The sequence below is a fragment of the Nannospalax galili genome, unplaced genomic scaffold (assembly GCF_000622305.1).
Source record: "Nannospalax galili isolate Female #2095 unplaced genomic scaffold, S.galili_v1.0 scaffold286, whole genome shotgun sequence".
Classification (NCBI taxonomy): domain Eukaryota; kingdom Metazoa; phylum Chordata; class Mammalia; order Rodentia; family Spalacidae; genus Nannospalax; species Nannospalax galili.
The window spans coordinates 3,632,125-3,645,951 of NW_008359442.1; the positions used below are offsets into that span (position 1 = coordinate 3,632,125).

Sequence of the window (13,827 nt, forward strand, 5' to 3'; positions counted from 1 at the left end):
CTTGTGTGAGACTCAGGCCTTCAAGTTTAGGTCTGCTTCTTTTTGTAAACTTTATGTGTCTTTGTGGTTTACTTTTTGGGCATGAAACCTGGTTCCTCTAAGTTTCTGGTTCTCTCTTTTGATTTTATATTGGAGTGGCCAGATTGCTTTAGTTTTCAGGAGTTCCCACAGAGGCCAAAGTCAGATGAGGACCAGATGCTGCAGGCCTTCTTTTAAGGTCTGGATCTCTCCAGGAACGATTTTGGCCTCAGGAATTGGGGGTTGGACTGGCCTGGGAGCTGGGCACAAGAAAGATGCTGCTTTAGGGCTGCTGGTGGCTGTGCCACCCAGAGATGCAAAGGAAAATGGGGGCGGGAAGCTGCCCCAAGGGCTCCTGGGGACTGCACTGAGGAGCTGGGTTGGTCTGGATGCAAAAGATCAGGAAGAGGAAAGGTCAGCTCAGGCGTCCAGGAAAGATGCTGGTGGGTCGTGTAGCCCCAGGGAAGTAGAGGGAGGTGAGGGCAGGGCCAGGGCCACGGTGTTCCCGGGGGCACGAGAAGGCACTGAGTTGGTCTAGATGAAAGGATCTGAAAGCATTGATGGCTTCTCCCAGTGTCTGGCGCACCAAGACAAGGAATGAGACAGCACCTAGGCTAGGAGGAGAGACGGGCTGGGGAGATGGGAGGGTGAATGAGGCTGGGGGAGTCAAGGCGCAGAAGGGGCAATCGACTTACCCAGAGAGAGGCCTGCGGGTCCTGCAGGCCCAAGGATGCAGAGCGGTTTTTGCTGTTTTATAACCACGATGGCTTCTTTTTCAGTTTTCAGTGCATTGTTCCTCATTTCTATGTGAGACTTCTACCAGCATTCTCATCACACCCACTTAAGTAATCTTCCCAAAGTTCCAGACTTTCTCCACATTTCCTCTCTTCTGATCCCTCACCAAAATTGTGTTTCATGTCCTGTTTATACCATCTAGTCTGCTATTCCAGTCTCCCAGCCTCTACTTATTACCTACTTCCAGATTCCCTTCCATGTTTTGAGTTATTTATTATAGCAGCTGTCCCATTTCTCAGGACCGTGTTTTTATTTTCATCTGTTTTCTGCAGCAGAATGTTCGTGGCTGAGTAAATTAGAACAGAGACGTTTTTGGCTCCAGTTCTGGAGACTGGAAAGTCAAGGTGAGGTACTCTCTCTGGTGATGGTCTTCATGCAATATGTCAGGTGGCAGGGCAAGAGAAAGCTGAAATCATTTTTATAACATCTGTTTTCCCAATAACTGAGCTTATTCTGTGGTAATGACTAGATCCATTCATGAAGGAGGGCAGAACCCTTATGACCTATGACCTCTCTTTATGGCCCCACCTTCCAATGCTGCTGCATTGGGGATTTGAGTTCCAACGCATGAATTGGAGATGAGCACATTCAGATCATAACAACTGTTTACTTAATCTGTTAAGCTAACATCTGGGCCATCTCAGTGTCTGTTGACTGCTGTTTCCGTACTATTCTGTATGTTATTGATGGTTTGTAATATAGACTTGAATTCTATTTTCTTCTGAAAAAAAATAGCAGGTTGATTTTTAAAAACAGATTATTTACTGTTTTATCATCTTGACATGTTTAGGTTTGGTTTTAGGCTTTGTTAAAAGTCAGTAAAATCACTGGCTGTGATGGTATGCACCTTTAATCTCAGGCAGAGGCAGAGGCAGAGGCAAGTTAACCTCTGTGAGTTCAAGGCCAGCTTGGTTTACATAGTGAGTTTTAGGTCAGCCAGGGATACACAGTGAAGCCATGTCTAAAAAAAAGTCTGTGAAGACCTTAAAATGTTGCCAATCTTGTGTGACTTGGTGGGACTCAACACCCAAGCTCTGCCTTCCTTCCTGGGTTTGTCAGGACTTATTTGAGACTCAGGACTTTTCTCTCAGATATGGTCCTCACTTTTTCAGCTCTGCCTTTTGGGCCCTTTAGTTGGATGACCAAAGTGTGAAAAAGGTATATGATCTGACCACCTTGACTGGGCCAGAATTCTTAGTAGTTCCATTGCCCCTTAGCACTATCATACCTCTAATTGTCTCTGTTCCCTTCTTAACCCACTAGCAGTAAGTTCAGCCTTGCCTGTTATGTATGTAGCCAGAACTTCCTACCAAGCACTCTTGGAGGACTTGCAAACTAGAGTGTCCCTCCGTTAAGTCATTTGCCTGGGACCTTAGAGATCATAACCACTTAATCTGTAGTTTCTGCCCCCTGAGCTCAGTGAACCACTACATTCTGCTTGGTTTTTAGCCTGTAGTTCCTCTGCTTGGAGTATTCTTCCCCAGCCTTGCATTGCTTGTACCTAGCTCACTGCACTGTAATCAGAAAAATGTCTCCAGGCAAAGAGCAGTCATGCTATTTGTCACTCATGTTTTCCTCATCTCCATAATCAGTATCTTCTTGCCTGTTTAATGCCTTGTGCTTAAACCCCCCCCCCCTCTCTCTCTCTCTGTCTCGTGTTTATATGTAGAGGTCAGAGGACAACCTTGGGTGTTGATCCTCACCTTCCACCCTGTTTTTGAGGCAGAGTCTCTGATGTTTGGTCTGAGCAGAGTACTCCAAGTTAGCTGACTTGCAAACTTCCTGAGGGTCTCCTGTGTCCACTTCTCATCTCACTGTAGGAGTGCCAGGATTATAGAGAAGTGCTACCACGTCTGACTTTTCACATGAGTTCCTAGGACTAAACTCAGGTTGTCAGACTTGCATAGCAAGTGCTTTTTACCCACTGAACCATCTTTTTGGCCGTACCTTATATATTTTATACAGCTAGATGAGAATTTATGGTACTAGGTATATTGTTGTACCCAGAAGTGTAATTCTGGAGCTTAGTCAGTTTAGAGAGGGAATGTATTTTTAAGAGAAATCTGTTTTTCTTTTAGACCTATTTTTCTTTCATCTATCCATCAAAGGTTGTTTACTGTATGCCTATTCTCTGTGATTGGCACTGGGCATATGAGGGGATAAAGATAATCCCTGTCCTGTAGGAGCACACCTTCTTAATTGATAGAGGGAGGCCAATAAATAAGAGATTCAAGTCTGGCTCCCCTCTTCTTATTTTATTTTTTGTCTTTTTGAGGCAGGGTCTCCCTGTTGCCCCAGCTGGCCTGGAACTCACTATGTAGACCAGGCTGGCCTTGAACTCACAAAGATCCACCTGCCCCTGCCTCCTGAGTGCTGGGATCAAAGGCACCCAGCACTGGCTCTCCACTTTTTAAAAATAAACTTATATTGAAGCATAACAAAGGAATTGGAATGTCAGATTTATAGAGTAAGTTGCAAACTAAGTGCAGCTGAGAAACCAAGATCATTGATAGCACCATATAAACTCCCTTGTGTTAATCTCTTAGTACTACTCCTGTCCCTGGGGCAGAGCGTGGGTGGGGGAGTGGGCTCCACTTAGGCTGTGAGGAGCCATTCATTTACATAAAAGTACAGATGGAAGTGAGCAATTGCATTGACATTGTGTAAAGTAAAGGAATAAAAAATAAGAGCTGAATAGCCTGCAGGATGGCTCAGTGGGTATAAGCACCTGCCACAGAGCTGACAATCTGAGTTAGATTCCTTGAGCCCAGTGGTGGAGGGAGAGAACTGTTGTCCTCTGACCTCTACATGCATGACCTGACATATGCACACCCTGACACATGCACAGGCTGGCAAATATGCAAAATAAGTAAATGAATAATGGTCAAAGACTAAATCTCGGTGAGTGACCACATTTTGAGATTATAAGGACTGTTGTTTCGTGTATCTCTAGTGTGTAGTGTAAGAAATGATGGAACTTTTAAGAGCTGGAGCCTAGTGAGTGACAGGTCATTGAGAGTGTTGCTCTTGAATGGGATTGGTGTAGTTCTAATGGCCTTTCCAGTTAGTGCCCCCAGAATGAACTATTATAAAAACGTGAGCCTAGTGACCCCTTCCCTGTCTTGCCATATGATCTTATTCTCAAACTCTTTCCTGACATGATGATGCCATCTGATGCAAGACCCTCACCAGAGCAGAGCAGAGTAGGGTCAACACACCATGCCCCTGAACCTCCAGAACAGAGAACTAAACTAATTTATAACAGACTTAAGTATTTTGTTACAGCCACAGAAAACAACATAATGCAGGATTTGAAAGAATGAGTTAAGACCATTGTGTGATGACGATACCATTGACACTGAAAGTTGGTATGAAAGAAGTGTGGTAAATTTAATGTCAGATATAGGAACTAAATAGGAGATTGAATACTGAGAACAGGAAATTGAATTTGGTGGTTTGGAGGCCACTAATCATTATTATGGGAGTAGTTTTAGATGGCAGTGGAATTTGAGTCATAGTTATGGATGGAGTGATTGTAGGTCTGTGGAGGTAGGGATTGGTCTCTCATTCACTTCTATATCTCTAGTGCTTAGAACATTGCCTGGTATATTGTAGGCACTTACTATTTGTTTAATGAATGGGTGAGTGGAAAAGTGGAGTCATTGAATATAGAGTCAAGAAGAGTAGTCTTTGAGGAAGTTCAGTGGCTTAAAAAAAGGGTGAAAAATGGAGCACAAAGTCAGAAATTTTTGTTGTTTACTTTTTTTTTTTGTGTGTGTGTGTGTGTGTGTTGTGTGCATACATGCATGTGTGGCAGAGGACACATGCCAGGTTTCCCCCCCTCCCCTTGCAAGGAAGTTCTTTACTGATTGAGGTATTACCTCAGCCCTTGTTTGTTCCTTTTTAAGGAAAGGAACATCTGAACCAATGTATAGGTTAAACTGCAGAGCAGTAGAGAAGGGGGTACTGGGAGAGGCTGGTGAGGAGACAATGCACCCAGCAAGCAAAGTGCAGCCACTATGGAACTGGGGCCTAGGGTACAGGTGGAACTCCAGAAAGGAGGAAGCCTGCTTCTTACCTGGAGATAGGAGAAAAAGCATAAGGAAATCAAGTTCCTACATAGAACACAATGTAAAATAATACTGTGCAGTCCAGTCCTGCTAAGTTAACATCAGTTCAATCTAGTTTGCTGTTGTCACTGTCACTTCTCTTTCTCGAAATAGTTCTTAAGGCAGAAGCATATTTTTACATCCTTTAATGTCCCTTTCTGCCCTTCCTTCTTTATCTGCCTGCCCACTCTCTCTCCTTTCAGAGCAGAAGTACTCAGTGTTACAGATGCTTAAATGCTTGACTCTGTTAAAAGATACACAGTCTCTCAGATCTGTCCAACCTTTTGAAATTGTGATGCAACATTGTCATCTATAAAGTTCACACTTGAGAACCTTGCAGTTCAATTACTTACACACACAGGAAAGTGCCCCCCAGAAACCCCCGAAAAACAAAACCAGAAAGAACCTCATAATGTTGTAGTAAGCACAAAAAACACAAAGAAAAAAAAAATCTCATAATGTTTTATTTAGTAAGCTTAACGATTTTGTGTTGGGCTCCATTCATGGTGGTCTTTGGCTGCATGTGACCCCTGGCCACAAGTTGGACACATAGGCTGAATGTCTAACTGAGACACTGGGTAGTTTTTGACATGCGTTTTTCAAATTGATAAAGTGTGACTCTTTTTAAGCATACTTTTCAGCTAAGGTATAGTTAACTGCCTTCTAGTTTGATGAAGACAAAGTTAATGCATTGCTTCCAAAGCAGCTTCAGTAGTAAATGTAAATTTCTCTGGTAAACTACTATTTATCAATCATTAATCTGTAAATTTGCTTTATTTTGAAATAGCAAGAACTATGAAAAATGTTACTTTTCTGTTTGCCCATGTGTGGGTTTTGCTTATGGGAAAATGTTTTTAGTAGAGATGTAGAAATCAACTAGATTAATGTATAATATAAACAGTGACTTTTCTGTATGACTTCTTACTGGTTTTTCTTAATCAAAACAACTTTTGACGTTATTTTTTATGAGGTCAGCCTAACTTGCTGGAAACAAACTTATCTTCATTCTGCTTCATACATCCCACTGACAACATGGGAGTCGTCAGCTCAGGATCTGGCTGTAGATTTTTTGCCAGCAGCCACTGATAATGATGTATAGGTTGTATAGAAGCAGATTTTGTTCATTTTCTGTCATGGTCTCCATCTCAAATTAGATTGGTCATAGATAGGTTATAGAAATAAACCCTTAGTGTGAAAAACTGTTTTTCTCTCCTTGGTAAATGCTCTTGAATATTAACTTGAAAATAAAATAACCAGTGTTAAACTTTACCCCTGAGGCACTGTTGCAGTTATTAGTTACACTTCTGAAACTGCCCAGGATAAGAGAATTTTTAAAATGATAGACTTCTTAGACTCCTTGTGGAAGAAATAAACTTGATATAGATTCAGTATATAAAACTAATAGCATTATCAATAGCATGCTGCTCCTCTTTAGTACTAGCCAGCATTCACACTTCTTATTACATACTTGTAAGGGTTTCATTTTCCCCACTGTCCATCTCATCTGAATTAGTGTTTTTCAGGTGCTCCTCATTCGCCAAATGCTTGTGCTTTTCTACTTTTATGAGTCTTTGAGTCCTACTTCTTGCCTTCTGCTCTAGTAGAATAACTGATTGGAATGAAAAATAAGGGGGTGGGGCGAAAAAAATCAAAACACCTTATTTATGTATTTGAAACCTCTTGTGTGTGTGCGTATCTGTAAAATTAGCAAACAAAATTTCATTACCTTGTGTTTAAAACTTTCCCACACTCAGGAATATGGTGTTAAACCTTACATTTCATCTCTATTATATACTCCTATGCCTCCAAACTTCCGATGTGAGTCCTTTAGTAGCCTCACATCTGTGATATTCATAGTATGCCCTGTTTGCTAGTGTTTATGAGAGTGTGTACACATTTATTTCATGTAGTACTGTGGCAGTTCCCCCCACATATGCAGGGAATGGAGTTTTAAGATGTGCAGTAGATACTTGAAACCCCAGATAGTACTGAGCCCTGTGTATGTTGTGCTTTAGCTTACATGCATATGCATATATATACCTAGAAGAAAGTTTAATTTTTTAATTAGGTAACATATTAACAATATGAGATTATACTATAATAAAATTACCACAATTACTAAATGATTAATGGGCTGAGAGTGTTTACAGTGTGCATATTTTGGACAAGGGGATAATTTCTATCCTGAGCAGGTGAGATTTCATCATGATATTCAAAAAGTGTACACTTTAAAGCATTTAAGTTGTTTATTTCTGGACTTTTCCATTTAGTACTTTTGGAGCATCATTGACCGTGGGTAAGTGAAACTGTGGATGAGGACTAACACTAAGTTCTGTTGATGGTCTGTGCTTCATTCATTCTCTGCTTAAGCTTACTGGATTGCACGCATTCTGTTATATATTTTAAGGCCTCCTGATAAGCATTTCTTTTTTTTTTCTTTTTCTTTTCTCCTCCTCCTTCTCCTCATCCCTTTCTAATTTTAGCCTTGCCTCTGCTGTGCGCACTATGGTCCTCTTTCCTTTGTAATGGTCCTGGTCCAGAAGCTCATCCTTAAATTCCTTGTCCTCCTCCTCCTCCTCCTCCTTTCTTCTTTTTCTTCTTTAATCTTTTTGAGACAGGATTTCCCTGTAGACCAGGCTGGCCTGATCTTCACAAAGATCCACCTGCCTCCGCCTCCCTGAGTACTAGGATTAAAGGCATGTGCCACCACACCCAGCTACTGATGGGCATTTCTTTAACAACAGTCTGTAATTTTTCTGAAGTCCTCCTTTAGTTCAAATAAGTGAAAAGGTTTTTACTTTATTTTGGTGGATGGATATATAAGAACATCATTTTAACAGTGGTTGCTCATTGTAATGACAAAAATTCTCCAAGATGCAGAATTTGCTTTGACTTTGTGAGTTACTCTTGTCATTTGTGGTAAAACGGTAATAATAGCAACTTCTTTTCTATTTTTTTCTGAGACTGTTTTTCCAAACTGATACTCTTTGTTCTGAATTGTATACTCTAACCTGTAGATAAGACTGTTTTCTAGAACGATACTGTTTCTTCTGAACTATACATGCTGTCCAGTGCTCAGTTGCATTTTTAACAAGCTGGAGCCACATTGTCCCCATTATCAGAGAGAATAAATGTCTTCTTTTTTCTACTTCTCTTTTACTGTATCATTTTGTCTGGGCACAGAAAGGATGGGTTATATATAAATGGGTTTGAGCTAAGACAGTTGTGATAAATGTTTAGGAAGGGGCACAACATTGTGCTTCCAAGGTGAATAAATGATGAGAATGTTGCTGAGTGTCCCATCCTACAAACACACCTTGTTGCTGACGATCATTTTTCTGACTGCTGTATTGCAGCTGTTGAGAATGGACAGATAGATGTGTTAAGGCTGTTGCTGCGACACGGAGCGAATGTTAATGGATCCCATTCTATGTGTGGATGGAATTCCTTGCACCAGGCTTCCTTCCAGGTAATCTCTGAATTTATTATTTCATTTCCATGTAAATTGTGTGTCTTACCCTTTTAAAATGACAGTTCTATACAGTTTTTGCTTCCTACTTACTTGTGATTTATTATGGTTAGTGCAGTACAGAAAAGGTAGTCTAAATGCTAATGATCATTCTAAATAAGCCACCTGCTATAGTGGCTGTAGCAGCTTTGGGTGTAGGGATTATCTAAGTTTTTAGAATGTTGATAGCATAGTTATGAAACTATCAGAATATGTGGAATACAAATTGGTAAAGAGCACTGGTGTATTTTATTTATAACAATATGTTTAGAAAGTATGATCGTTTCATAGTCCTTGGGTTAATAAACTTTGTAGGGCTAACTTTGTAGAATTATAATTGATAGAGGTCAGTGTTTACTGTGTATAGTTAGTGGGCTGTCTCCAGGTGTAGGGTAATCTGGTTAGTAACATCTTTTCCATTCAGTGCAACAAGAAGTTTATTTTTTTTTTTAATTGAGAAGAGAAAAGTATAAAGCACAATAAGAAAAAGACTTCGTTTTCTCTGATTTAAAATATGTTTCTGGCTTCTCGGCCTTTTGGCTAAGATCAAGTGTAGTAAAATATGTTTCTGTGCTTCAGGGAAATGTGGAGATCATAAAATTGCTTCTTAGAAAAGGAGCAAACAAGGAATGCCAGGATGACTTTGGAATCACACCTTTGTTTGTAGCTGCTCAGTATGGGAAGCTAGAAAGCCTGAACATATTCATTTCATCAGGTAAGATCTTGGTTTTTAATTCTGTATGTTCCTAGAAAGGTTAATTCTTGATCCAAATAGAAATAGGATTATGGAATTTATGTAAGTAGTAAGTAAAAGTATATACAAATTGATCTGCAAACCTGGTTGCTAAGTGTCTGTTACTTGCAGAGAAATGTACAACTACAATTTATCAGAAGTGGAACATGGTGATCTGTCACTAGAGCAGGCTTCCTGACAAGTTCAGTGATGCCAGTGTCCTTGCTGCAGAGACCTGAGTAGTTCCAGTTTTCTAGAGTGCACAACTACTTTAGGGCTACTCAGGGTATTAGATCGTTATTTTGTGTATTAAGCCTTTGAGTTGTATATATTTGTACATATCTGTGTGTGTGTGTGTGTGTGTGTGTGTGCACTTGTGTGCACATGACTGTGGAGGCTAGCGTTCAGCATTGGGTCTGCTCCTTACTTGCTCTGCACCTTGAAACAGGGTCTCTCCCTAAACCCACAGTGCACTGATTATGTAGGCTGGCTGGCCAGCAAGCCCCAGCAATCTACCCTTCTCTTCTATATCTGAGATTACAGATATGCATTGTCATGTTTGACTTTTTACAAGTCCTGGGGATCTCAGCTCAGGTCTTCATGCTTATACAACAAGCGTTTAACTGAGCCATCTCTCCAATATGTTTTGATAATTGTCTGATGATTTAAATGGGTTTATTCACAGCCTGGTTACATTTTGTTAGGTTAATGGCAACATGGACTGATTGAAGGTTTTAAAGTCTTCTCTAAGTGTGTGCTCTGACAGTGCTAACCTAAAACATGGGTAGTCAGGGAGAGGGATACCACCAGATTTGCTGCCTAGTAATTCTTTTTCAATACCCAGACTTTAAAAATTATCTTTTAAAAAATTATTTTTATTTTGTGTGTATGTGTGTATTGCCTGCATGTAGGTAAGTGCACCCGTGTTGTGCAATGCCCACGGAGGACAGAAGAGGCTGTTGGATCCTCTGGAACTGGAGTTAGAGATAGTTGTTAGCTGTCATGTGGGTGCTGGGATTCGAACCCAGGTTTTCTGCAAGAACAACCAGTGTTCTTAACTGCTGAGCCATTTCTCCAAATTATCTCTTAATAGACAAAACAAAGTTTATCTAGATAGCAGGGTGTGTTTTTCTTATTTCTGGTTTTCCTTACAGATAGTTAATATTTGAACATTCAGTAAGTGTGAGTTTATGGTGTCTACGAAAAATAATGAATCTGTATCTTGACGTTGAGAGTACTCTTTTAAAACTATTCTTTCAAACTATTTTTTAGGTTAAGAATCCCAGACCCTGGGTTAAGTGCTTGCCAAAGATCTAGACACTGTATTTTGGCATAATCAGGGCTTGGATTTTAGGTCTTCTGATGTTGCCTTTTCTGCCATGTTGTACTCCTAAGCACCTGCCTAATTGAGTTTGTGACCTCCAGTCCCATAAGCTCTAGTTATTAGTGCTTAATATTTTGAGATAAAATTAGTTGAGCTGCATTTTAATGGCGCTCTCCTCATGCTGATTCCCATTTTGCTTTGTTTTTTTAATTTTTTTCTCTCTAAATTGTTGTAAATAGTTTTTTTTTAAAAAAGGTATGTAGGTTGGGGCTGGAGAGATGGCTCAGCGGTTAAGAGCACTGGCTGCTCTTTTTGCAGAGGACCCGGGTTTGATCCCCAGCATCGACATGGTGGTTAGCAACCATCCATAACTCCAGTTCCAGGGGAATCCGAAGCCCTCTTCTGACCTCCATGGCATTGCACAACACGGGTGCAGTCACGTACATGCAGGCAATACACTCATACACATAAAATAAAAATAACATAAAATATTTAAAAAATTACATTAAAAAAGGTTATTTAGGTTTGTTTATAATGTAATTATGTGTGTATCTCACTTTAAAAATGACTTTTTTTTCAGTGTCTTGTTATTTTTTAAACATTTCCAACTATAATCTTTTGGGAGTTGGTCCCTTATTAATTCTGATACTAGGAAGTTGCCACTCAAAATGGAAGGTTGATTTTTTTTTAAAAGTAGGCCTCGTTGACTTAGCCTTTGCTCAGTGATGACATCTTTCTGAGACTCCCCACAAGTGAGGTTCCTCATCAAAGAAGCTTCTAGTTATCCAACATGTTAGAGATTCATGAAAGCTCCGTAGACTGTTTACCATTCCAGGGGTATTTATGGAATAAATAAATAAATTTATGGAATATCTTTTAAATAAAAGGTAATCTTTCTTCTCCCATGATTGATGATGGTTTTTCTGAGATATATTTCAGAAATTTAAAAATTCTCATGATCATTTGATAACATGATTCTTAACACATTTAGTACATTATTTGTTGGTGAGAAAATTGAGGAAATCTGTTTATTGAAAGTTTCATAAAAACTAAGATCATTTTCAGCCTTTTCAAATTTTTATATAATGGTATTCAAATAACCTAGATTTTTAATTTTTTAATTTTTAAAATTAAAAAATTTTTTTTTGAGACAGGGTCTCCCTGTAACCCTAGCTGGCCTGGAACTCACTATGTAGACCAGGCTAACCTCGAACTCACAGAGATCCACCTGCCTCTGCTGAGCTTAAAGGCGTGCACTGCCGTGGCTAGCCTTAGATTTATGATTTTAAAATATACTTAAATCCATCAAAATATATTTTTCCTTTATTATTGACTTTATCATGCAGGGTCATGAAGAAAGAGATGCAGTAGTAAGAATCAGTGTTAGTGTTGAGTTGTAGATCATGTATTAGTCATAATTAATTAGTGACAGCCATAAAGTTTCATAAGTTAGACTTTTCCAGTAATTGCTATAAATATTCCTTACATTTGATAATTTGTTTATTCTTTTTTCTTTTAGACAGGCTAGCCTCAAACTTGTGATCCTCATCCCTTAGCCTCCTGAGGGCTAAAATTCTAAGCCTGTGAGACCACATCCTTTTATAATGTTTACACTTTGGGGGCCCAAGAGGTGGTTTAACAGTTAAGGGTACTTGCTGCTCTTGCAGAGGACTGGCGTTTGAATCCTAGCACACACTTTGAATAGCTCACAAACCACCTGTGATTCTAGCTCCAAGGGAATTCAGTGCCGTCTTCTGGCCTCCTTTGGGCGCTTACATGCATCACACACACACACACACACACACACACACACACACACACACATTAAAATAAATCTTTAAAAAATTTGCACTTTGAACTCACAGAGTACTTATTGGAAGAGAGATTGGAATAAAAAACTTCCATTGAATAGGAGTTTTAGCTTTAAAATGAAATTTAAAATATAAACATTTGTTTTCTTATAACAGAGCAAAACCAGTTTAAATAATTGTCAACAGGTTAGCAAAATAAGTATACTCTCCCAGTGGCATCAGTGAAAGCCTTTTATGGTAGTTGCTTTGAAATTTATTATCAATTTCTTTTGCACAAATCAGAATTGTTGGTTAACTTTTATTTCATGTTAGGTTCTAATGTCAATTGTCAAGCTTTGGACAAAGCTACTCCCTTGTTCATTGCTGCACAAGAAGGTCATACAGAATGTGTGGAACTTTTGCTGTCCAGTGGGGCAGATCCTGATCTTTACTGTAATGAAGACAACTGGCAGTTACCTATTCATGCTGCTGCACAAATGGGCCATACAAAGTAAGTGCTGAAACAAAATCAGAATGGCCTCAGAATTAAAAGCTAAGAAGTTGATCTGGGCCAGACCTTTACCTCCAGGACATTTCTTCTGATCTCCTGATTTCCCCTGTGCTGTTTTCTACTCCTCTAAGTCTTACATTCTTCTACTCCGAGGCACAGTGACTTTCTCAGAGTGCTAGACTCCTGCCTCTGATTTCTCCAGTTAATGACCCCCTTTCCTCTCCCTAGTTTTATCTCAAGCATTGTCAACTTTGATAACCTTGTTCACTAATTTGTACTATCTTTTTATCCCCAGAAAGGTTCTGAGTTTGTGACCCCTGTTGGAATGGAGTCTTCTTTTTATGTGTTACTGAGTAGTCTGCCCCACCTCCACAACTTGGCTGTACTTTTACTTATCTGATCTCAAGTTCAACCTGGTATTTTCCCCAGCTTCTGTTTATTCCTTCTTTGCTGAAAGTACCAAAGAAAGTGTTCTTTTCTGGAGGGAGAGTATGTGGAGAAGTATGGGAATTTTAGGAAATAGTAAGCTGGTTATGTCAGCAAGAATAAGGCTCCCTATCATAAATTGGTACAAACAATTCTTTTTAAAAATATTTTATGTATTATTTTTATCTTTTTATGTGTATGAATGTGTTGCCTGCATGTATGTGAGTACATCCGACGTGTCGTGCACTGCTGCAGAGGTCAGAAGAGGGCTTCGGATTCCCATGGAACTGGAGTTAAGGACGGTTTGTATACGCCATGTGGGTGCTAGGAATCGAACCTGGGTCCTCTGCAAGAGCAGTCAGTGCTTTTAACCGCTGAGCCATCTCTCCAGCCCTGATACGAACAATTCCTAAAAAACATGTTTACATCTTTAGAGTCCTAATTCTACATAACACTTTGTATAGATACTGTTAGTGTTTAATTAAAAAATAGTAAAGTGGTTGTTATTTGATATGTTTAGACAGTAGGAAAATTTAGTCCTCAAGCTGGCTGTTTTGCCACTAGGTGGCATGGTATTTCACTATGTTTTTTTCTTATTATTTTTAATTAATTA

The 13,827-nt window shown here is 39.5% G+C and overlaps 1 protein-coding gene across 4 annotated transcripts in view; it reads left to right on the forward strand.

Moving 5' to 3' along the window:
- Window positions 1-13,827, forward strand: part of Asb3 (ankyrin repeat and SOCS box containing 3) — a 148,027-nt gene that overhangs the window by 70,040 nt on the left and 64,160 nt on the right. For all 4 annotated transcript variants that reach the window (XM_017795581.2, XM_008823021.3, XM_029558623.1 and 1 more), the window contains 3 exons: window positions 8,279-8,391; window positions 9,010-9,145; window positions 12,611-12,788. In XM_017795581.2, the coding sequence (XP_017651070.1) occupies window positions 8,279-8,391; window positions 9,010-9,145; window positions 12,611-12,788 (427 nt within the window). The remainder of the gene's footprint in view (window positions 1-8,278; window positions 8,392-9,009; window positions 9,146-12,610; window positions 12,789-13,827) is intronic.